The 22,450-nt window shown below is 40.1% G+C and overlaps 1 protein-coding gene across 7 annotated transcripts in view; it reads right to left on the bottom strand.

The window, feature by feature from the left end:
- Window positions 1–219: 219 nt before the first annotated feature.
- The window catches only part of ptpn4a (protein tyrosine phosphatase non-receptor type 4a), a 68,587-nt gene continuing 46,356 nt past the window's right edge, over window positions 220–22,450 (bottom strand). For 4 of the 7 annotated variants that reach the window (XM_056389587.1, XM_056389584.1, XM_056389585.1 and 1 more), the window contains exons 11-27: window positions 20,058–20,121; window positions 19,368–19,540; window positions 18,196–18,264; window positions 17,436–17,573; window positions 16,483–16,644; window positions 12,971–13,130; window positions 12,098–12,181; window positions 11,793–11,849; window positions 11,340–11,496; window positions 10,105–10,271; window positions 9,519–9,609; window positions 9,242–9,303; window positions 7,774–7,920; window positions 6,765–6,893; window positions 4,956–5,104; window positions 4,668–4,803; window positions 220–4,581 (exon numbers count right to left, since the gene is read on the bottom strand). In XM_056389587.1, the coding sequence (XP_056245562.1) occupies window positions 4,186–4,581; window positions 4,668–4,803; window positions 4,956–5,104; window positions 6,765–6,893; window positions 7,774–7,920; window positions 9,242–9,303; window positions 9,519–9,609; window positions 10,105–10,271; window positions 11,340–11,496; window positions 11,793–11,849; window positions 12,098–12,181; window positions 12,971–13,130; window positions 16,483–16,644; window positions 17,436–17,573; window positions 18,196–18,264; window positions 19,368–19,540; window positions 20,058–20,121 (2,341 nt within the window). In that variant the 3' untranslated portion in view covers window positions 220–4,185. The remainder of the gene's footprint in view (window positions 4,582–4,667; window positions 4,804–4,955; window positions 5,105–6,764; window positions 6,894–7,773; window positions 7,921–9,241; window positions 9,304–9,518; window positions 9,610–10,104; window positions 10,272–11,339; window positions 11,497–11,792; window positions 11,850–12,097; window positions 12,182–12,970; window positions 13,131–16,482; window positions 16,645–17,435; window positions 17,574–18,195; window positions 18,265–19,367; window positions 19,541–20,057; window positions 20,122–22,450) is intronic. The other 3 variants (XM_056389589.1, XM_056389586.1, XM_056389583.1) reach the window with 1 other exon arrangement.

Consider the following 22,450-nt stretch of genomic DNA (forward strand, 5'->3'; position numbering starts at 1 on the left):
ATCTAGAAATTTAAAGTGATTTCTATCGAGGTCATGAGCTTTGGTATATCTCATCTGCTCGCTGTAACATTGCCCAACCTCACTTTAAAGTGTGGAAAAGCAAGGTGATCTGAAGCCACGTCTCCATGCTTTGACAGACAAGCTTTAATTGTTCACAATCAAGCTTATAAACATGTCCAAAGCACCGTAAAACCATGATACCAGAAAGAAACAAGCAACTGAGGACAAAGGTTTTTATGACACAGGTAGGAGTTAACCAAGGGTATAATACGGTAAAACATTTCTCATTATTTTGTGTTTCATTATATATACACTCGCTGTTATAGATTACTTTTCAAATAAAACAAAAATTTTGAAATAGCAGTCTTGAAATACACACCATTTGTGTCACATTTGAATCATCCAAAGGAAGAAGAAAAAAAATCAAAAATAAAATAAAAACAAAATCTTTCTGCTCACAAATGATTTTCCCTTTTATTTTAAAGATTTTTTTTCATATACAACATTGTATTTACATGGTCTAGTATTATTTACAAAAAATTAACAAGTGGCACTGTGTAGTTAGGAGTTCTTTTCTTTTTCTTGTTCCCTACAGGTGTCTTATTTTCAAACAAAATAAAAATGATAAATAAAAAAAAAAAGACTCAACTCATCACAACTCATTTTAACAATGCTTTATGTCTCCGACTTTTTTTTTTTTCTTTCAGTAGCACTACCTGCCACTAAGCCTTCTACAAAGTGCTGTCCTTTCCCTAGCCAACTAGAACTGTTTTCATCTTTACAAAAATACAACTAACCCACGCCCTCTTTATGTCTGGTACCCTCCAAACTACCTTTGATCAGTACCCTGAACACACAGACAGTACCAATTATGTGTCAACATCAAAACACTTTGAACACAGACAGCTCATTGCTGGACATTTTGTGCAGATGGAAACTCTGGCAGCCCTGATTGATCAATTATTAACTTTTCACTGCAGCCAATGTTTTGTTTTCTCGTTAGAAATCGACAAGGTTTTTTGAACCTCAATTTAAGCGATAAACGATTTTGATTTGGTGGTATTTCGATTTGATTGGCCCTGTTGGCAAATACAAAAACTGATGGAAAAAAAGCCACTGGGGGTTTGAATAGTGTTGCTGTTCATTTGATTATAAGCTCATACATGTTGGGTCTTTGATGTATTAGTAACTGTCAATAAAAAATAAAAAGTTAAAAACCAGCTAATCAGTCAGTCATTCACTGGCTGGCCTCAGTTTGTCCTTCTGGGGAAAACAAGCTGTTTGAAACTGAGCTACTGTACCCATGGTAATCTGCTCAGATGTGTCATTCGCCTTGAGGCCATGCAGAGAGAGTGGGATCCATGTATAATGATGCAAAAGAGAGGCATCAGGGGAAAAACAATGAGAAGAATGGACTGTGGATGTTGCGTGGGCTCTACAGAAATGACTGATGTTGCCTGAGAGAAGGAGTTCTTTGGGAGAGGGACACAACACAGGAGAGGTTTTAAAAAATAGAGTGAAGAGGAAAAGCCGTTTCTAGGCTCTTCTTCCCACCTCTACATGTGGCAAAAGTATGATTCAGCTGTTTGAAAGGGATGTATGAGAACAGTTAAAATCTTTGTTTCACAGGCAAAGATTGAGCCTGACTTAAACAAACAAACAAAAAAAAGACTCTCCAAGAAGGCTCTCTTTGCATTTTTTTTTCAAAAATCTTGAGATCAGGTTAGATTAGGTTTATGGCTTTATGGCACAACCTTTCATTCCAGTTAACCAACAAGCAGGCTTTAGACCAGACAGCTAACAAACTATATTTCATAAATGACAGAGGGAGAGAGGGAGCGGTACAGAGAGAGATAAAGACAAATCTGAGTATACACACACACACACACACACACACACACGCACAGCAGTAGGTTTTTCCAGCAGAGTCCATTGTAGGAGCCAATGACAGCAGGTACTGAAGCAGCCGATAAGAAAAATATCTCAAATTATAAAGAGGCTTAAACTCCATTCCATACCGCTATGAGAAACACATCGACAGCCTGACCTGTACTTTGACAAAAAAAAAAAAGAAAAAAAAAAAGAAACTCAACGAGCAACTTGATGCTGGGTTTTGTGAATTAAAAATACAAGTCATCATTTAATCTCTTATCACTCATAACACATCATCTTGGCTTAAAAACAACATGTGCCTTAAAATGATGAAGTACCACTGGGAAAGATCAATAAAAAAGATTAAGTATTAGTTGAATTTTCTGTTTGTGCTGCCTCTTTGAACTGTCAACTGTTCCCTGGCAGACACACACACAGACTCAGATAAAATTAATCAACAATGGTTGGTTTTAAGCTACGTTCCAGTGACCTCTCGACTCCACTGGAACTTATTCCTAAACAAATAATTAGTCATACTGATCTTAGTTTTGGGTCACATGATTGCTCATATAAAGTAAAGCCACCAGTCTTCGTCACTGTGAAAGTGTAAGCAGGTACTTGGGTTTACTTCAGTTTACAGGTTACAAAAGTCTTGGCTTCTGGATGTGAAAAAAAAAAAATGTGGGGAGGCCAATGGAGGGAGCTAAAGTTCAGTTTTTACCCTTCACACAAAGGTGGAGATCAGTTCACCATCAACTCAGCAAGCAATCTTTTTGGTGAAACCTTGGGGAAAAACAAATACTGATTGCATAAAACTTCCAGCAGCTTTCAACCACTTGAGAACTAATTAACTGTTACTGGTGTCTGATCATAAGACCCCTATTTGTTTCTAGCATAATGACCAGTGCAAAGAAATATATAGGTTGCACAAAGTGGATCGACATTTACTAAAAGTCGTGCTGGTCAGGGGTAACCAATAAGAGAGAAGCCTTAGTGGGCCTTTGCTATCAGTGTCGGGCTCAAGGACACTTAAGCAAGGACTCTGCTGCCCACTCTGTCAGTCGCAAGTTTGATTTAAACGTTGAACTGACTGAATATGAATTTGAAGATAGAAATGAATTGCCCTCAGCCTTGTTTTCTCAGCTTTGTCAGCCATGACGACTGCAAAATTACTTCGATTGTAACTCAATGAGACCGTGTGTCTACCGGGGCCTTTCTCTGTGACACTGTTTCCTTGTGTTGAATTCATTTCAAATAATCAATCGATGTTCAAAGTTAACATTTTCTTTCACCATGTCTATCAGTGGGAAATGTACAGTCACAGTTCAACAGTAGCTGCTGTGACTAGTACAGAATTGAAAGGGAGGTGCCCAGTAAACACAAGCCCTGAGGATTGTAAACCAGTTATATTCCTCACCACACCAAACGACGGCCACTTCAGAGCATGTGTGTCTGTAAGCCCAAAAACACAGCACAAAGCAGGATGAAGTATCCAACTCACCACAGCATTGAACAAGAGGTGAGACACAAAGTGCTTTCAGCTGTCCATCTGTCAGTCTGTGCTGTCAGAAACTTAGACAAGAAAGCCGAGAAAGATAAAAACCAAGTACAATAAATTAAATCATTGTTCTTTTTTTTCCACAAAAAAGCAAAAAGAAATAAAGAAGTAGTTAGAAGAAGAGGAATCACACTACTTTACTACCTAAGATTTAATCAGGAAAGCATGAAGCTCTAGACTCATACAAACAAAACATACAACTTTTTTTTGTTCAGTGGACAGGGTTTGACACAAACTAAAACACAATAAATACTCTTTCTGAGGAACAAAAGATAAGGTATATCTCTTTATCAGCTAAAAGGACACTAAAAAAAAGGCAGGTCCGTCTGGCAGACTCACTCAGAAGGGGACAGGGCAACCCTTGGGGTAAAAAAAACCAAAAAAAACCCAAAAGAAATAAAACAAAGGGAGGGGGTGGGGTGGGGCGGGGCTTTCCATCCATGGGGGCAGCCCTTCCCCTTCGTACTTATGGCACTACAGCAATTCCCCATCCACATTTTATTCTCTTATACTTTAATCTTCTCATTCTTTGTATACTTTTTTTCTTTACCCTGAACATACAATATCCCCTAATGGTACCTAGTCAACACAGCTGGATTTCTTTTTTTAATTCTATCTTGTCCATGATTTTCACGTTTGTTTGTTTGTCTTTTTTTTCCGTTTTTGTCCGCGTAAAGTGCAACAGTGCTTTTGTTCTCTCCTCCGACCGCCTGGCCTCTTCCTGGTGACCCCTGATGACCCCCAGGGATCAAACGTCACAGGTTATTTGGATCAGGCTCAGGGTTCGCGCTGGTCTCGCTTGTCACGCTGGTGGCACTTGCGACGCTAGGTTCCTCCACTTCCTCCTCCTCTTCTTCTTCCTCCTCCTCCCCCTCTTCTGTCACTTCCCCCACGTCCAGCACCTCCACCTCCTCGTCATCGTCGTCCTCTTCATCCAGCCCTCCTTCCAGCAACTCCACCACGGCCGCCTCGCCTTCCTCTGTTGCTGCCGTCTCTTCCTTCTCTTCTGCTGCTTTCTGCTGCGCTTTCTTCTCTTCTTCCCTCTCATCATTCACCTTCTCTCTCTGCTGGTAGACAGCGGTATTGAGTGGTTTGACCAGACCCTCCTCATAGACTTTCAGGATGGCCTCACACACGAAGCGGTACTGGCTCTGTTAAAGAGAAGCAGAGAGATGTTTTAGTTGATGGTTTAGTGTGGCTGAGAGCAGCTGACAGACAAATGGATGTGTTTACATACAGGGGTTTGTATCATCATGGCCCTCTGATCTCTCATGGTCCTGACGATATCTAGAGGATACACTGGCTGACCACACTCCATTAGACACAATGCTGTCTCCATTGTGATCAGAACCCCTGTCCGACCAATTCCAGCACTGGAAAAAAGCAGCAGGGACAGAAATGGTTGTTCAGCTTCAAAATAAGTACAACGTCGACTGTGGTTGCTATAGGTTGACAAAATCAGTCAATCAACATCAAACAACAGGGTTCACCATTTCACACAGTTCACAGAATGACTTCACTGTACCTGCAGTGTACCACCATTGGCTGGTCCTGTCCAGCCCGTTTGGTCCGCACCAGAGCCACAAAGTCCAGGAAATCAGTGGAGTCATCAGGAACGCCGTGGTCTGGCCAAGCCAGGTACTGAATCTGAGTAAGCTCTCTCTGCTGCTCACTCTGAGTGAACACACACACACACACACACACACACAAAGACACACACAGGGAAAAGAAGAAACCCAATTACTTCATATTACATTTTCATTTACCGCTTTTCACAAAGACTATCTGAGGCCCTGGAAACAAACAGAGGGTATTCACTCTCATCTCAGTTAAGACCCAAGCTGAGTTAGGAATTAATTATTCTCAGATATCACTCACACTTGACCCAAAACAGATTATTGTATTTCATGTGGGCAACCTCCAAGCATGTTTCATTGAGCTCTGTGTCCTAGGGGGAGACTGCATGGTAACCCTTTTTATGTAATTATGGCCTTTAAACATGTTATGAACCAGGAAGTGTGAATAACAAACAGTGGTTTTATTCTTTCCACTCCACTGGACCACTTGGTGATTCACGCTGCTGTTTCCCATTTTATGAAACATACTGATGATACTGATGATATTGTCTGCGGTTTTACTACAAAATGCCCATTTTATATTTCTGGATCACACTATAAATAAACATGACACACTTCCTCTTTTGGTCATTCATAACTGGAAGAAAAATCTGACAAAGAGTAGTGTAGCGCAGAGTGATCAGAAAATAAGGGTCAGCGAGATTTCAACCCCACAGGGACACAGTGTGACAACGACTTACACAAGCACGCACACACACACGCACACAAACGCATGCACGCACGCACACGCGCACGCACACACACACACACACACACACCCTACAGCAGAAAGCAACTACTGACCACTGTTTCTTGTGTGACTCAGAGCCCCTGTGTTCCTCTCTAATATACTGCCTCGCTGCATTGCCATGGTAACACATCTATCTCCATAGCAACAATCACAGGCAGAGGAGAATGCTAATTGCCTCCTCCTACAGCCATATACTTTAAAGGTCATGATACAAGGGCAACACGCAGGGAAGTAATCAGGAAAACACAGACAGCAGGAAACGATGAGGAAACAGCAGGAAAATGTGATACTTCATTCGTCAAAAGTTCATTTCTAATTAGATGTCCTTATCAGATGACATGTTGCATACTGTATATTACAGCAACAACTCAGACACAAAGATAAATTTAACCGCACCATTTTTCACCCATTAGCAAAATAAAAGCCTTCAGTTTCGAGGGACACGAATAAAAGTTCACCATGACATGTTGAAGTCTGACTGGAAGCATCAAAGGCTCCAACATGACAATAAAACAAACTCACACTTCCCTTTTCTGTGTTTCAAACTATCATCCCACTCTCTGTTCCTCTGTTTAGTTTCTCATTCTCTCGCTCTCTTATTTCAGCAATGTGACTGACTGGGGTGGTTGGGTTGTCATGGTAACCAGATCCCAATACGTGGCCCGCATGCAGCAGCGGGAGCCAGAAAAAGAACAGCCCACACTGGTCACTATGGCAACACACCTCCTCCGGGGTCCTCACCGGCTCATCCTTCCCGAGACTCTGGTCCCTCTCTCTGATTGGACCCAGAGTCTTTCACCCTGCTCTCTAACCTGCTCTGGTTATCAGCACACGCCCTCTCACTCTCTCATCCTTCCAGCTTCACCTTTACCTCTATTATCTTCTGGTACTAGCTTTTCTCTCTGGTTTGTCCTTTTTTTCACCTTTAACATTATGTGCCTGTATGCGGGTTTGCGTGTGTGGTTACCTGTGTGTGCATGAGAGTCATCTCTCGGACCAGGAAGGCAGAGTTGCCCTCTTCGTTGTGGCACGTAACTGTGAAGTTTCCATAGGTGGTGGTGCTGTCTGGGTTGGGCCAGTACTGGTGACACTTTACCTATGAACACGAACAAAGTATTCAGTTAACAACTCAGGTCACTTCTTGTCACAGGACCCAATTTCTTTTGCATTTACAGCTAGTTTGACAATTAAGAGATCTTAGATGCATTGTTTTAACAGTGACATAACTGTTCCTCACTCTGTGTATTTAATGAATAATGAACAAATTAACAAAAGACAGTTGTCTGCAGGGTGTGTGTGTGTGTGTGTGTGTGTGTGTGTGTGTGTGTGTGTGTGTTTGTGTGTCTTAAGGAAGAAAGTGTAACAGGAGATAGATATGTATTTCATGGCACTAAACAGGCTCACTCAGTATCAGAACTTGGGATTTCTACAAATGGAAAACCTGGATTTTAAACTCAGAGACACAGTACTCTCTGTGTCACAGTGTCTCCACACAAAGTCTTTCAGCTGCGTTTTTCAGTTGTCCATCTCACGTGTGACTGACAGAACAGATATTCTCCTATTTTAATCAATCCAGCTGTCTACATAGGCTGCATAACAGCTTGCATATTACTTGCACCATAAGCCTGTAGGAGCCACCCAAAGCACATTTTTACACTCCAAGTCTATTTTCCTGCGTATTATGCACATAACTGCAGTGATTGTGTAATGGGCTCTGAGCCCTGCCAAAAACTAGGGTGACCTACAACTTCATACAGTGCCCGAACACATTGCGTGGAGCACCGGAGCTCCTGTTGCTAAAGTGCTGCTCACAGTATGCCTTCTGTGTACACACAATGTCAGACGTCACAGTGTAGCTGCGTCCAGCAATGCCATATGTACAGTAAAGGTTTTTGAAGATTTTCCAATGGATTTGTTCACATGCTGCAGTCCATGTATAGTTTCCAGTTGTGTCTTTGAAGAAAATGTCCACATACCCGCCCCCTCTCGACCTGCGTAGTCAGCATGACAACCATGGATGAGCCCTGTTCCCAGGTCATTTGCCAGAAGTCAGGGCAGGTGTTGGGCAGCGGGCCCTGGCATGCTATGTAGCGGTTTATCAGACTGGAGGCTGGAATCTCCATCTACAGACAAACAGACAAAGAGATTGAGATACAGATGTATTACATTGCAAGGCTCTCACTTTGCAGCCTCTTTTTCATATTCTTTTCAGATGATAAGATGTGCTTTGTGTGTTTTCAACAGTGCACAGAGCTAGACATTGTCACATTTTTCTAAAAGGTACAAAAAAATAAAAAAATCAAGTGCCTTTCAAACATTTAAATACTTTAACCTGCTGGTAAGTTAACAGCAGTTTGTCTCCTGTTTGAATCAACCTGAGTCACTTACAAGGTCTGACCTTGTAAGACTATCATAACACTCAAGTCTGAACTGAATGACACTATATAATGCAAACATCACAGCAAAATAAGGTTGAATAACATAGAGATTAATACGGTATTAATTTTGCATATTGTTCTAACTTTTTACGAGCGCTCATATAAATTTCCAAATATATTAAATGAAGTTAAATAATTAAATGAAATCTGCCAATTTTAGGTTGCCGAGACTCTTCTCATATCAGTCAGTTCTGACTTTTTACCTCGTGGTGGGGCACAAAAGAGGAAAACACCCCTAAGAAATCTGCTATAACCATCAGACCAATTAATATCCTGGAACTCTACATACAGCACACACACAACAAAAGGAAAATGAGAGACACTGCTGATTCATGGTTTTCTTTTTAACTATGTCTGGTCAATTTCAGATTGACAATAGATGGAAGAGTGTTTTCTATCTAATAGATGAAGACGCTCATGAGAAAATTTATTAGTGGATGTAAAGGACTCATTGAACGAGTAAGAAGCAAGGGCAAGTGTCCGTCACGCTCACCACTATCATTAATTAACCTACAGAGACAAACAATGAAGCTACTGCTAAATACATCTTCAAAATCCATCTTTGATGCAGCCTGTTAGAAAACTAACAGCAATTTACTTTCTTCATATCATTATTTTCCAGTTCACTGTTGTTTTCATTGTGTAGCTCTGCTTGTGAAGGCTCTTCTGTGTTGAGTGCAGCCATGATAGAGCAGAGACCAGACGCTGGTAATGTTAGAGACGTCTTAAATTCATAAAAAAAAATGAAAGGCGCCTTATTAACATCCACAAGTTTCCATTAGCTTAGAAAGACAAATGCCTGGCTCACTTAAAAACTTGCAAAACATTAACGCTCAATGTCACTCGCTTGAGAAAGTGGTTAATTCATTCACCATTGTGGCCACCATAGTGTTTTAACATGTGTTTGATGGTTAACAAAACAGACCACCCACCATGCCTCAAATGAGCAAAATGCAGAGATATTGATGTAAAGATGAAAGAGCAAAGTGAGGAGGACAAAACTCACATTGATGTAATTTGCATTGATGTAGTCATCTGTGCTTTTCAGAATGACCCGGGTGGCATCATCTGCCGGGAGAGAGACAGAGAAGAAGAGGGGGTAAAATTACAGATAAAGAATGATGAGAACAATTTCACAAGGGAAGAAAGAAAAAAAAGTTCAAGAGGATAACAGGTGGAGAGGAGAGAGAGAGCGTGACGGGAATAACAAAAGGTTAACGTCGGTACATATTTGAGCACACAAGCCAACAGAAATGATGAAACGGCCGTGTGCAGTCACTTACAAGGAGAGATGTCTCTGTAGCGATTTTTGGAAACGTTCTGAGGTAATTTGGCACACAGCATGGTCATCCCCGGCCTCTTCCTGTACAGTTGCTGTGATAAAAGCAGCACAAATTTATATTAAAGTACCATCAAGATCAATAAACACTAACCATTTATTTGTCCACTTTGTGTATGTAAATATGCACAGGCTTCTGAGAAGGTCTAGATCAGCTCTATTTGGAAAGTGCCTGAGATAACGTATGTTGTGAATTAGCGCTATACAAATAAAAACTGACTTGACTTGACTTCTAAGTGAGTTCAAATGTATGAAAAAAACCCTAGTTTTTTTTGTGTGCACATGAGCACTTGTATGCGTTGACCTGATGTGCATTTAGATGTGTGTGAGTGTGTGTTTCTACTTGACATTCCTCTTCACTAATAGCACAACACTCAAACAGGAAGCTGTTAAGTGATGATAAAGGACAGGAGGTTTGAATGTGGAGGAGGAAAGAAATTTGTGACAACTCCTTAAAGTAACAATTACTGACTCATCTTTGCATCTCTATGTGAGTTTATGTGACTATATTCCTGTGTCTTTCTCCTCACATCAAACTGTGCCAGTATGGCTCCACTGCTCAGGCCTTCTTTCAGTGCGACCATAGAGTCCCTCAAAGCATGCTGGTCTAGCTGGGCGGGGTCCTGAGGGGACTTCTCAGGGATGTACTGAAAATCTGGCTCCGAGTCCACCTTCTCCTCCACCACGTCATAGATGGCTGAATATGACAGGGAAGAAATAGGTCACAGGTTACATACACATGGATGTTTATGCAAGCTGAGGCCTCAGGGGGAGCTCATTTATCTTCAAGTATGCAAGGAAAAAAAAGAAAACAGCAACAATAAAGGAACACTAACAAACTGAACTACAGGAATACATAGTTCATGTATGTGCAAATATTCATTTACCTACATTTCCTATATTATATTTAAAATCGAATTTGAATTTACAGGCATTCAGTGCATTGATACAGTCCTATATATGCTTTGATGTAATACAGGATAGAATGCACAAATCCCTCTTTGACCCAGTTAAAATATCAAGAATTTCCATGTTTCATCATCTTTAAAAGCTCCCCTCCCCGCTTCGCTAATGCTGATTAAAGCAAATGCTTTGCCATCTTCCTACACAGAGGATGCATATAGATGAGATGTACAGAGAGTAAAATGTACAACTTCAGAGATCTCATTTGCCATTACAAAAGGAGACCAGAAACAGAATCCAGGTTTGTGACCACACGTGTAGCTGTTAATGTTCAGGAGCGGGTTCCACAGGCTCTGTATGATACACTTAGCCGTGTATCACTTATGTGTTTACAAAGAGGAAGTTCATGCATCACTAAATTAAAATGGGCCGAGCCACACAAAGTCTTTCTTACATAGAAACTAGTTGTTGCTAAATATTCACACACATTAACTGTTAGATGTAACTGTGATGAAGCTGGCTGAAACAACTGACAAAACTAGCAAGGTAATATATAATACTACTACTATTGACAAAGTTCCATAGTTTGGTCATGTGACGATAACCAAGAAAGTTCCCTCTGCTGAAGAAGACCATGAGATGTGGTTAAAAGCTCAGGAAGAAGCTTGTAAGTGGATCCTGAGTTTGCTTTTTTGGTCAAATATATGGCCCATTGTAGACTGAAGAGCAGAAAGGAAATAAGTGACACTAGATTGAAATGCTCTTTAATATTGGCCTAAACAATTTAAGTAAGATGTATATCCCTTGCATTTGTTAGTGTTAAAACATTTCACAGCAGATCTGACCAATGGGAACAACTCACCATTTGGTCTGACCAATAGAATGAGCTCCCCAGAATGGCTCTCACAGCTGGCCTTGATGAACATGACCACCTGGTCATGGGTGTGGTCAGAGATGTCCCGGCCGTTAATTAAGACCACCTGGTCGCCCTCGTTAAGGCGTGGCACACACAGGTCAGCCTGAAAGGGAGGAAAGAGGGAGACAACAGAGGAGGGAAGAGAAGAAAAGAGAAGGAAGAGTGGGACACAACTGGAGGTGAGATAAATGAAAGTGAGTCATTTTTGTTGAAACTTTTATAGTTTAGCAACAAGTGTTTAGCTCAATAAAATGTTTCCAGTGGGAGCAAATGTTTGCAGATATGAGAATACTAAAATTGAGGTTATTTGTGAAGCTGTGACTGAAAATAAGAGCAGGAGAGGGACTGGGTTTCCTCATTTACTGACGCACGACTCATATGAAGTAGCTGTTGACTTACTGATGTTCCTGGAGCTACTCTAGACACAATGATAGGCATCTTCTGGTCTGCTCCGCCCTGGAGACACAGAGAGACACATGTTAACGGCACAAAAGCTGGGACAAATGTCCTCCCTTTTTTAGGGGAGAGTTAACATTTCAGGCAAAGAGTGTGGATGATACAGATGATTTGTGCCAAGGAGCAAAGGTTTTGACAACTTGGCATACAAAACAGGAAAGATTCGAAAGATGGTCTGAGCAACCACAAAGATAGAAAGAGCCTAAACAGACTTTTTCAACCAAGTCCAAACTAGTATCAGCTCTCACCTTCACATTGAAGCCGAATCGTCCATGCTCATCAGGTCTCATCTTGATCAGGACCAAATTGTCATGAGGGACTACTCCGTTCAGCTGAGGAACACAGTTGGACACAGATACATCAAATTCATGTCCTACTTTCATCTATATCATCTTCCTATGGGGTGAAGCAAAACTGGTTACTGCAACTCCACCAGATATATAAGTTGTTTATAGAATTAAACATTTGCCTTATTTCACTTCTTGGTTCTGGCCAGCAGACAGATAGTAGTATACAGTGGGTTTATCAGTTTGTTTGCTGGAAAAGGCTGGCTATGGGAGGGGTGATGAAGCTACTGAGACTTAACAACACAGTCAATGTATGGGATTTAGAATCAAAACAATGAGCTCAAAGAGGTGAAGCAGCTCTTTACAGATGGAGAGTTCAGCATTATGTGAACCCCATTCACATCACACCAAGTGGTGTAATATCAAAAACACAAATTAATGTAGACATGAGAAACTTAAGCACCGTACATAAGGGACCCGCAGGAAAGGATTTCTCACATTCCAGCAGTAATACAGTAATGTTGCCATGTTTAGATTCAGATAAGTCAAATCTTTATTACATCACAAGTCTCACAGACAAAAAAGGAGACAAACTCAAACTGAGGGAGACATTAGATCTTAGATAAATTCCCCAAGAGAACTTCTTTAGTTGTGAGAAGTTTTCATATATTTTCAGCGAAGGTCTTACCTAATATGAATTTACGAAGGACAGTCTTTTTTCTTTTTTTTTTTTTTCACACAATGAAAATGGGACTCTGGAAAATTCCTTGAAAGATGAGTAAATGTTTGTGTACTGATGTAATGAGTATTTCTGTCTTCTGTTGGCACACTGACCGTGGTCTTATCAGCATTGACAGGAACATCATACATCTCGTTGATGTGGTTGTCCAGGAGGCTCTGTTGAGAGTGGGCCTGGATGATCTGGCTCAAGGTCTTCCTACTCAGCTGCTTGGGAGGCAGAGCTGGAGGCTGGCCATCTACCCCCTCGGGAGACCTGAGGGAGGCAAAGGAAGAGAGAGAGAGAGAGAGAGAGACAGTCAGGGACAGAGAAAAGGAAACAGAGATAAGAAAACGGAGGGAGAACAGTGATTCATTTAAATGATGACAGTTTAACTTTTTGCCAAACAATCTGATTAGAAAAAAACAGGTTCCAGATGTGCTGATGTTTCTTCCACATCACCATTTTACATGACTACACCTGTACCCTTTACAGAAGACAAAAATAGTACTTTACAATTATGAGTAATTACAAAATTCATCTCCAAACTTGCTGTTTAGCAGCTGCAACTGCTAATGGAAGAAGTAAAGATGATGAAACACTAAAGCCACAAACACACAGGTACAAAAAAAGACATGACTAGTGGTCTAGCTGGAGACCTTCCTGTTTGTTAAAGAGGTGGGCTTTGGAGGAGAAACAAATAGAGAAAAACAGATAAAAGAGGAGTAAGAGATTACAAGATACAGAGCGGCTTAATAGCACTGTGTTAGTCACAATGCATTAACCTCAATAAAAGGGCTGCAAAAGGAAAGAAAACAGTCCCCCCTCCATCATCCAGACAATAAAAGGCAGTCAGTGTGGATGGAGAAACACAGTCGGTCAGGTAAGGCTTTCAGTAGCATCGTGGCTCTCTCTCTGGAGGGTAAAAGCCAGTTGTTTCACTCTATGTCAGTATCCGTATCTGTCTCTGTGTGTGTGTGTGTGTGTGTGTGTGTGTGTGTGTGTGTGTGTGTGTGTGTAAAGGTACTCCTTAGGGGCGGGAGCACCAGTCAAAGAGCATTGCCTTTGTTTTGGCTGCTCTTACCGGTGCCACTTTGTGTCTTAAACACACACACGCAAACTAGCATTTATTATGGGTCAAAAGCAGGTCAGGCTTTCAGAAGGAGGGCAGTGCACAGCAGGCTTGAGCCAAGACTGCACATCCTCAATTTCCTCAACAAAACACACATGTGTGAAATGGCAATGCAAGTATATTCATAGCTTACTACAATTTAGCCAAGGCCCTGGGATAAGGAGATTTAAACCGGACATAACAAAGCCCTGCTCTTTGTTTTCCGTTTTGACTGTTACTAAATCCTAAATATCCTCTTTTGCTTTAAGAAAAATTTGAGAGCATGACAGAGGAACTACAAGTAGCAATAAAGTGCGGTGTTGCTTTCAAAACCATCAAAAGATAAATTTAAAAAGACTTCCAGTGCACACCCAAGAGTTTTTTCTTTAAAACTGAATGATTTTCTGAAGCTTTCTTTACTCTTTGAAGAAACATGTCTGATTATAGCAAACAAAGTAAATGTGTCATGACATATCATACAGCTGAATGCAATGTTACATTTCACTTTATTGTATAATTGTACCTTTTTGTTCCCTGACACTGTCAAGGAAATAAAGACACTGCGTTTCTCTGTAATGTGCCGTGGTTTGCTAAACAGATAATTTTCACTCTCACCAGCTAAAAACAGAACATTATAGAGAATGTGTCCAAGGGTTATGGCTTTGTCGTATTGTCTAAGTGTGGAACCGACACAGCGTATGACTGTGGCCCTGTGGGAGACAAAGCTGACTCTAATTTAGTTTTAATTGGAGGAAAATCTGGGGAGGAACACTGGGAAAATTCAGATTATGGGCCAGAGCAAAGTGATAGATCTGAAAATAAAAGGAGGTAGAAATTACACAATTTCTAAGGGATAAGTCCCACAAACCAAAATGTAATCTGGATTTAGACCAAATCTGGTTTTGGCAGAGAACGTAACTGCTAAGAGAGGATAAAAACATGAATTTGTTTCTTTTAACAATAACCTACTTTTAGAAATTACATCCAATAAACTATTTTCTGAACATTTGCAGGCCAGTAGTAATATCTGATCTTATCCTAGAGTTTCTCATGGCCCAGATAAAGGATAAACTAATCTTCTCTGGTGTAAAAATTAATCATGCAAGAAAATTAACAGATTATAAAATTGGGATGCTGAAAAAATTGGCAAAACCTTCATTTTCCCCAAGTTCCCTGAAACCCACTACAGAAAATTATGTAGTCAAGATAAACAGCAACTATTTGCTAACATTATGGCAAATAGTTTTTGTGCTACATGCTGAATGTAGTTCTGAGCTCAACAGGAGGAGATGATTGACTATGATAATAACATGCATATGAGGAGAATAATTGTCACAGCATATGAACAAACAAAAACTGACAGAAAAGTTGTTGAAAATGTTGACAACCAGCCAAATATACATTAGTAATTTTGCTTGAAGTTGAAAGTTCATTATTTGACATTGAAATAATGATATTGAAAATATGCATCATGGTTACCACGCTGAATTAACCAAATAAAGCCAATAAAATAACATGCCTGAATAATGTTAGTGTTCATCTTTTGGCTCAGTAACACAGTGATGATCTAACAACTTGGTGTGTTTGTAGCTTTGTAGGCAGCTGAACTACCACTGTAATGTTACTTAACCACTCTGATTTCCAACTGAGAAATGTTCCATGTCTATTCTCTCACACACACACACACACACACACACACACACACACACTCCTGCTGTGTCAACAGAGGATGCATGCCATACACAAGCACAAACCGGTCCAGGCCCATAGCACGTATGCATTTTAGATCCATGGCTTATTCTGAGCTCCTTACTTTTCCTTTACTGAACTCTAATTAAGATCCCATGATTGCAAAGAAGATTTTCTCCTTGAGATGAAGAATGCCAGATTTTTCAATGTAGAGTTAATACTCATTCAGAACTCACTTTACTTTTACACAGAGGCTTTCAGCATTTGAAACATCAGTGTGGAGCTTCACTAGTTAAAGGAATTCACCAGTTGTTTTATAGTGTGTGACACACACACATGCACTCCAAGTTCAGCCCTGCTGTACAGTACAACGTATCCACCCTGCTAATCGCTACAAACATATTTTACGAGCTGTTTTTCAAAGGGTTCATCTTTCCAGTGGGGCCAGCTAAGTGACACTGGGAGAGGGTGTAAACTGTTGGTAGAAGCCACAGACACAGACAGACATTTAAAAACCAGTCATCTCAGCAGTACACTCAGACAGAGTGGCACTAACACTGATGAGTAAAATCTAACTTCAAAATTAAAGGGCGGCTGTTTTTTGGGGGTTGTTTTATTTAATGAGGCAGTGAATTTAAAGAGAAATTGAGTCCTCTGCCACCAAGTGAGAGGCTGATTTTTTTCTCAAATTGAAACATGCATCACAAACAAGAATACAGAGGAAGAAAGGGGAAAAGGGAGAACAGATTGAAAGATGAGAATGATAGGGAACTGACTCGCCCCAGAAAACTGGAATTTCATGGAGCATCCAGCAGCTGTGAGACTTACGGTGTAGAGTCCAGACTGATGCTGTTGGCCTGCGTGGACGACGCTGACTTGTGATTGGAGGAGAAGACAGGAAGGCTGGGTGAAGCATGGATCACATGATCGACCAGGTGGCCAACGGATGACGGGCGTAGTCGCGTGCCCTCTTGTACAAACAGTGAGTTCCTGACAAACACACACATGTACAAGACACATACTGTTAGAGAGCTGGGAATACAAATTTAAATATGTAATGGAGATATGTTCGTTGCTTCGGGTATAAAACACTGAAGTACCTTAAAGGTGACGTACAATGCATGCTGCAAATACTTTGTTTGAACAGTTTTTGATTTAAATCACAATTTTACCAATTTTATATTGTATATTATTATTATTACTATTATTATTATTTATTATTTACAAAGTTTTTGTGTGGCTTAGTATTACCCTGGTATAACTGAAACGCTGACATCATTCCGGCACTAGTATCAAAAAATTTCAGATGATAACTGATTAAAGCAAAATCTACATCGTAAAGTGCAGGAATGGACCAGGAATAGACATGTATTGTTTTCTGGATTCTTTTGGGATAAATAAACACATAAAAACAAATATTTGCTAATTCAGTCCGGAATCGACTCCTTTAAAACATGGTCTGTTGTGAAGTTGTTGTGCTGCTCATTAACAGAAGAAATTAACCTTTACAGAACAGATTTCCTAATAGTAGCAAACAAACTACAGTCAATTACCCATGACATTTATTTGTTTTCTAGAAACATTACTAAAGCTATATCTGGCCTACTTTTTAACTGAAAGAATCAAACACTTAATCATTACAATTAATTTTCTGTCAAAACAGTAATTTAAGCAGACCTCAGTGTTGAATATGATAAGATTTAAATTTACACTTCCATAACAGTCTACAGTGAAGCTGAAGTGACCCTCAACCTGGTATGAACCCTGGAACTTGGACTCACTGATTGGGCGTCCCGGGCGGCGAGCGAGTGGGCAGGCTCTGGGTTTCCAGTCTCTCATCTGATAGGCTGTTCCTGCTGACGGACTCCCAGTCAGTTCCGCCCACCAACTTTCTAGCCAATGGCTTACTGGGAGACCTGCTTAGACCAAGACATTTATCCAGTTGTGGTCAGAATGAAAATGTTAGTAAATAAAAGTGATAATAAGTCTTGAGCATAAAAGTGATGTGATTACTTCTTTCAGTAATGAGTAGTGTAAGGGATTACTATTTGAAATTCATTCATTAAATTACATTTACTAAACGCTCCATGACTTGGATGGCCTGCTAATAGGCACCGGTACACATCCAGGAGTCGACTAGTTTTAGTTAGAGTTGGATGGTGTGTAACTGCGCTTCTGATGGTCAGTAAAGCCAGACTGTAGGGCTGCCTGCTTGTACAGCTCAATATCTTGTTATCTATTTCTACACATGTTAAATAGAGAAGATGTGATGTGTGGGTGTATAGGATTTGGAGTTTAAAGGCAGCTTTTGATGGAGATGACAGCTGATTAACAAAAGTAAAGTCACAAGTAATGTTATACATTACTTTAGCTGCTGAGTAATTTGAAACATACTAATTTTTCAATGAGTAATGTGTAATGAGTAATAGATTACAGTTTTAAAATGGCTTGTCCTACACTGGTAATAATACATTAATGTTCATCTACCCTTACAGTCTGTTACGGCTAGATTAAATTTAGAAAAAAAGACATTTCCATTACCTGGCAAACACTCTGTCCTTGATGCCTTTCTCCTTTCCATACTGCACAGACTGCACCTCCGTCCGCCCACTACAGACAGAAACAAAAACAGTCATTGGACTCTCCTGAAAGAAGAACCTTTAACTGAAGTGAAACAGGCTGAAAATCCAGTTTATTCTGCACTAATAAGAGCTACTTCAGTAGAATCAATCCCTCAAATATTCCTGAAAAATTCAGCCTTAAAATGAACAACCAGCACTGAAGACTTAAGCATAGAAACAGCATATTTAAAATGGATATTTTAATCACATGATACACTGTTAACAACATGTGAACAACACAAATTCACACTTCAAAAGTGTATCCTGGTTGAAAAGTCAGTCAATATTTTAAGGGTAAACACACACACACACACACACACACACACACACACACACACACACACACACACACACACACACACAGTCAGCCCAACATCATAGAAAGGCTCATTCACGTTGCATCACTGCTGCTGCTCAATAATGCATCACAAGAACACTCTCAGTTCATCTCTCACTCACATTTCATAGAAAAAGGAAATAGAAAATGCCATCAATGAGGTGAAACAAAGCTGTCACAAGGCAACAGAGCAAGGAGAAAAATGTTTATACAAATTATTTTATTTTACGTTCTCCTTCCACTGTCCAACTTGAAATCAGGGAAAACATATATCATCAATTCAAACAAGTGTTTTGTTTGAATAAGGAGTGACAGCAGTAGCAGTGTAGGTCTGTGAAGTGACTTGCACATGATGCTTGCACATGGACACAAAAGGTTCATGCAAAACTTAAAAGACTAGTCACTAGTCCAATCCCCAAACAAGTAAGCTTTTTTTCTTTCTTGAGCTAAAACCATGAATAATTAAGTTGTGCTTTTCTGAGGCATGTTAGCATGAGAGGCATCCACTAGCCTTGCAGTGTTTCAGCCTCTCAACTCTAATGAAATAAGGGCATCAGCTTTCAAACAAACATCTACTTCTGTTAGTGTTTACTTGAAATGCTGGGAGTCAGACAGAAGGAAAGACAGCCAAGTCTGGTCCATGTAAATGTGTGTGACTGGATGTCAAGGAGAGACATTTCAGCGGTTCTTTGGGTGCAGTGTCAATTATGTCCATGTTGCTCTGGGAGTGTAAATATGTGTCCTCTTGTTCTTACCAGTATCTGAACTTTGAGCCCAGGGTGAAGTAATGAGCGAAGAAGTTCTTCTGTGGTGGGATGGGCCGCTCCAGTCTGAAGAAGGTGTGGTGCTCCACGCAGGCCTTCCACAGGTTCTTACAGGCCCGATAGTTGACCATGTTGAAACCCAGCAGCGTCTCCCGAGTCTCAGTCTGTGTCCAGGGAGGAGAGGGCGACAGTTAGTGGGACATTAGTGAAAATTAAAGTAATACATAAAAATTGATTTTTGTGTTATGTATCCATTACTCTTAGCAATCTAATTCAGCTGTTTATCCACTACTTCTATATAACCGTTTCAGCAGTTTTTCATTCTATCCAATCCATTACTCTAAGCTGTTTCATCTGGTTAACTATGATTTTTAGCTATCTAGTTTTTTGACCAATTATCCATTACTTCAAGCTACTACTTTAAGTTAACGCTAACTATTTCAATTGTTTCTCCATTACTTTTAGCTATTTCTACACCTGGAGGTTAATCTAATGGTGATTACACATACCTAGCACATCTTACACATATCAGCATATCTATGGTGCCGTATATGTCAGTAAGTACAGAAAAACTAAAATATATACTCCATCTGTTCATAAACTAGATGCAATTGTGGGAGGCAGGTGGTGGTTAAAGAAGTGTGTGTTTTTCTATATTTGTGTGTGTGCGTGTGCACCTACCGACTCTCTTCTTAGCTGGACGAAGAACTGTTTGCACTTGAAGGAGATTTTCACTATTTTCAACCTGGAAGCAGGCAAAGGAAAAAAATTCCAAAGGGACATTAGTATCTGTCTCAATACAGGTAATGGGCTCACCGACTGTGAGCCCATTACCTGTATTGAGACACCGATGTTTAGTTTTTACACATCGTGCTATCAGTAATGAAGTATACACCAACACAAAACTGTGACAATTGTGAGAAAGTGAACACAGTCTAAATCTAATTTAATGTAATTTATGATGCTAAAGGGGAATAAAATTATTTATCACTTTAATTATCCGAAAGTTAGAACACAAAAAGTGACACTTTGTTCACTATAGAATAGAGGAAAAATGTGTTTTGGGTGTTTCAGGAACCATCTGAAAAAACTTGGTACAAGTTATTCACATAGCATTAATGTGAACAAAACATGCAGAAGAAAAGGAATTGTATGCTGGTGCAATGGAGTCAAGTACAAACATTGCTAATGTTCCACTGGTTTTTAATTTCATTAGATATACATAATAGTCTTGCAGATTTCTGTTCCTGCCCCTTGAAGGCTACTTATAGTCCATTAACATTGTGCAACTATGTACCACTAAATAAAGAAAAGCCTGTTTGATTCCTGTCACATGATCTGAGTAAGAAAGAAACCAAATACAAAAAAAGAAATTCAGCATTATTTTCAGCAGCCTCAGGATGCTTTTACTTTGCTTTGTCATTTGTCAACTCATCAACATGCAGTTATCACTTTCATTCACTAAGTAGCTTTCAATTTGGAAAACTATCTTATTCCTCTCTGCCTGACGTGAAAATATAAATATTCTTTATAGGCTTGTTCCAGTCCATCATCAAAGCTACGTGATGTGATGTATTTGACACTAAGTGAAATATTAAAAAATTATTTCATGCTTATGGCTGCGTCATAAAAACGTTTTTCAGAACAATCAAATAGATTTTAGAATTTAAGAGTTGCTATTTCTGGCTAACTCGCTATGCAGCTATGCAAGTAATTAGTCGACTGTTTCTCCAACATGCAGAAACAGAAGACAATGAGCACACCAACAGACTTCACTGAAAAAGGAAAATCACAGACCTGGGCAACTATTCAGAGCTTGGAATATTTTAGAAACTTTGGAATTTCTCGGATTTTGAGCAAATTATGGCTGCACAGCCTAAGTTTGTAATGACTGACCCTCTGGCACATCAGTGATATTTGAAAGGTTAAAATATAGTTGAAGTTTACCCATGCTCAGTACTGAAGTACATACATGCTCCAATCCACCATATTCTAAGCACCGTATAGTAGAGTTGATGCATTCATAACTGGCTATGTAGATAGAAGAACAAACAAAAGAAGAGCAAGAAGTGAGAATCACACTTCTTAATGAATCAACAGATCTTCAAGTAAGCTGACCCATGTGTCTCATCCCAACTGTTCACTTATCCTTTGACCTGTTCCTCTTTCCATCACTGGAGGGTATGAGTTATAACAGTGTTACAGCACTGAAGTCTCCCAGTGATTCACTGATACCTATATCTTCACATTAACCTGTGTATTATCTAGTCATGTGTCTAAAGAAGCAGAAACGGTATAAAGTAATGTTCAAATCAGGAGACTGCACACGCACGGCCACAGTAAGAGGTCTGCTGATGAGCAGCAGAGAAACATAATCCTTTCCTAGAGCTCTGTTGTTGCTGTGACTCATCGCTCCCTGCTAAATATATTTTACATACTTACTCACACACTTGCATGGACAAACACACACACACACTCACACACACATGCTTAAGCAGGGTGTGAGTCATGCTCCATCTAAGTGTGGCTCATTTGTCAGGCTACTGTGAACAGAAATAGGAAAGGGGCAAAAATCTAAATGTCTCTCTCTGTTTTTCAGACACTTTCTCACTCCATCTTTCTTGACTCATCCTTGTCTTACAGGTCAAATGCAAAATTGCAAGGAAGGAAGGAAGGAGAGAGAGAATGAGAAATGACATGCAGATATAGAAATAGAGAGGTTGAAGAAAGACACGATGAAGCAGAGAAAGAAGAAAATCAGTGAGTGCGAGGTTGAGAGGATATGATATGCCCCTCTCTTTCTCACACATGGTAGTGGACAGCTGTTGGGGACACCACTGTTGGTCTCTAAATTTAGCTCAGCTGACTGGACATGCACGCAAATACACACACACACGCACACACACCCACACACAAGCTTGCTTTAGCTGTTTTCTCCACTTAGGAAGACTTTGCATTGACGTGCGTTCATCTCATGGAGACTTATCCTAACCTAAAATGTCTCAGTGCCAAGGTTTAGGAATTTGGTCCCCACAAAGTCAGTCAGACAAAATCATTTATTCTTTAAACCCTAT

Source organism: Seriola aureovittata, chromosome 11, assembly GCF_021018895.1.
Source record: "Seriola aureovittata isolate HTS-2021-v1 ecotype China chromosome 11, ASM2101889v1, whole genome shotgun sequence".
In the NCBI taxonomy this organism is placed as follows: domain Eukaryota; kingdom Metazoa; phylum Chordata; class Actinopteri; order Carangiformes; family Carangidae; genus Seriola; species Seriola aureovittata.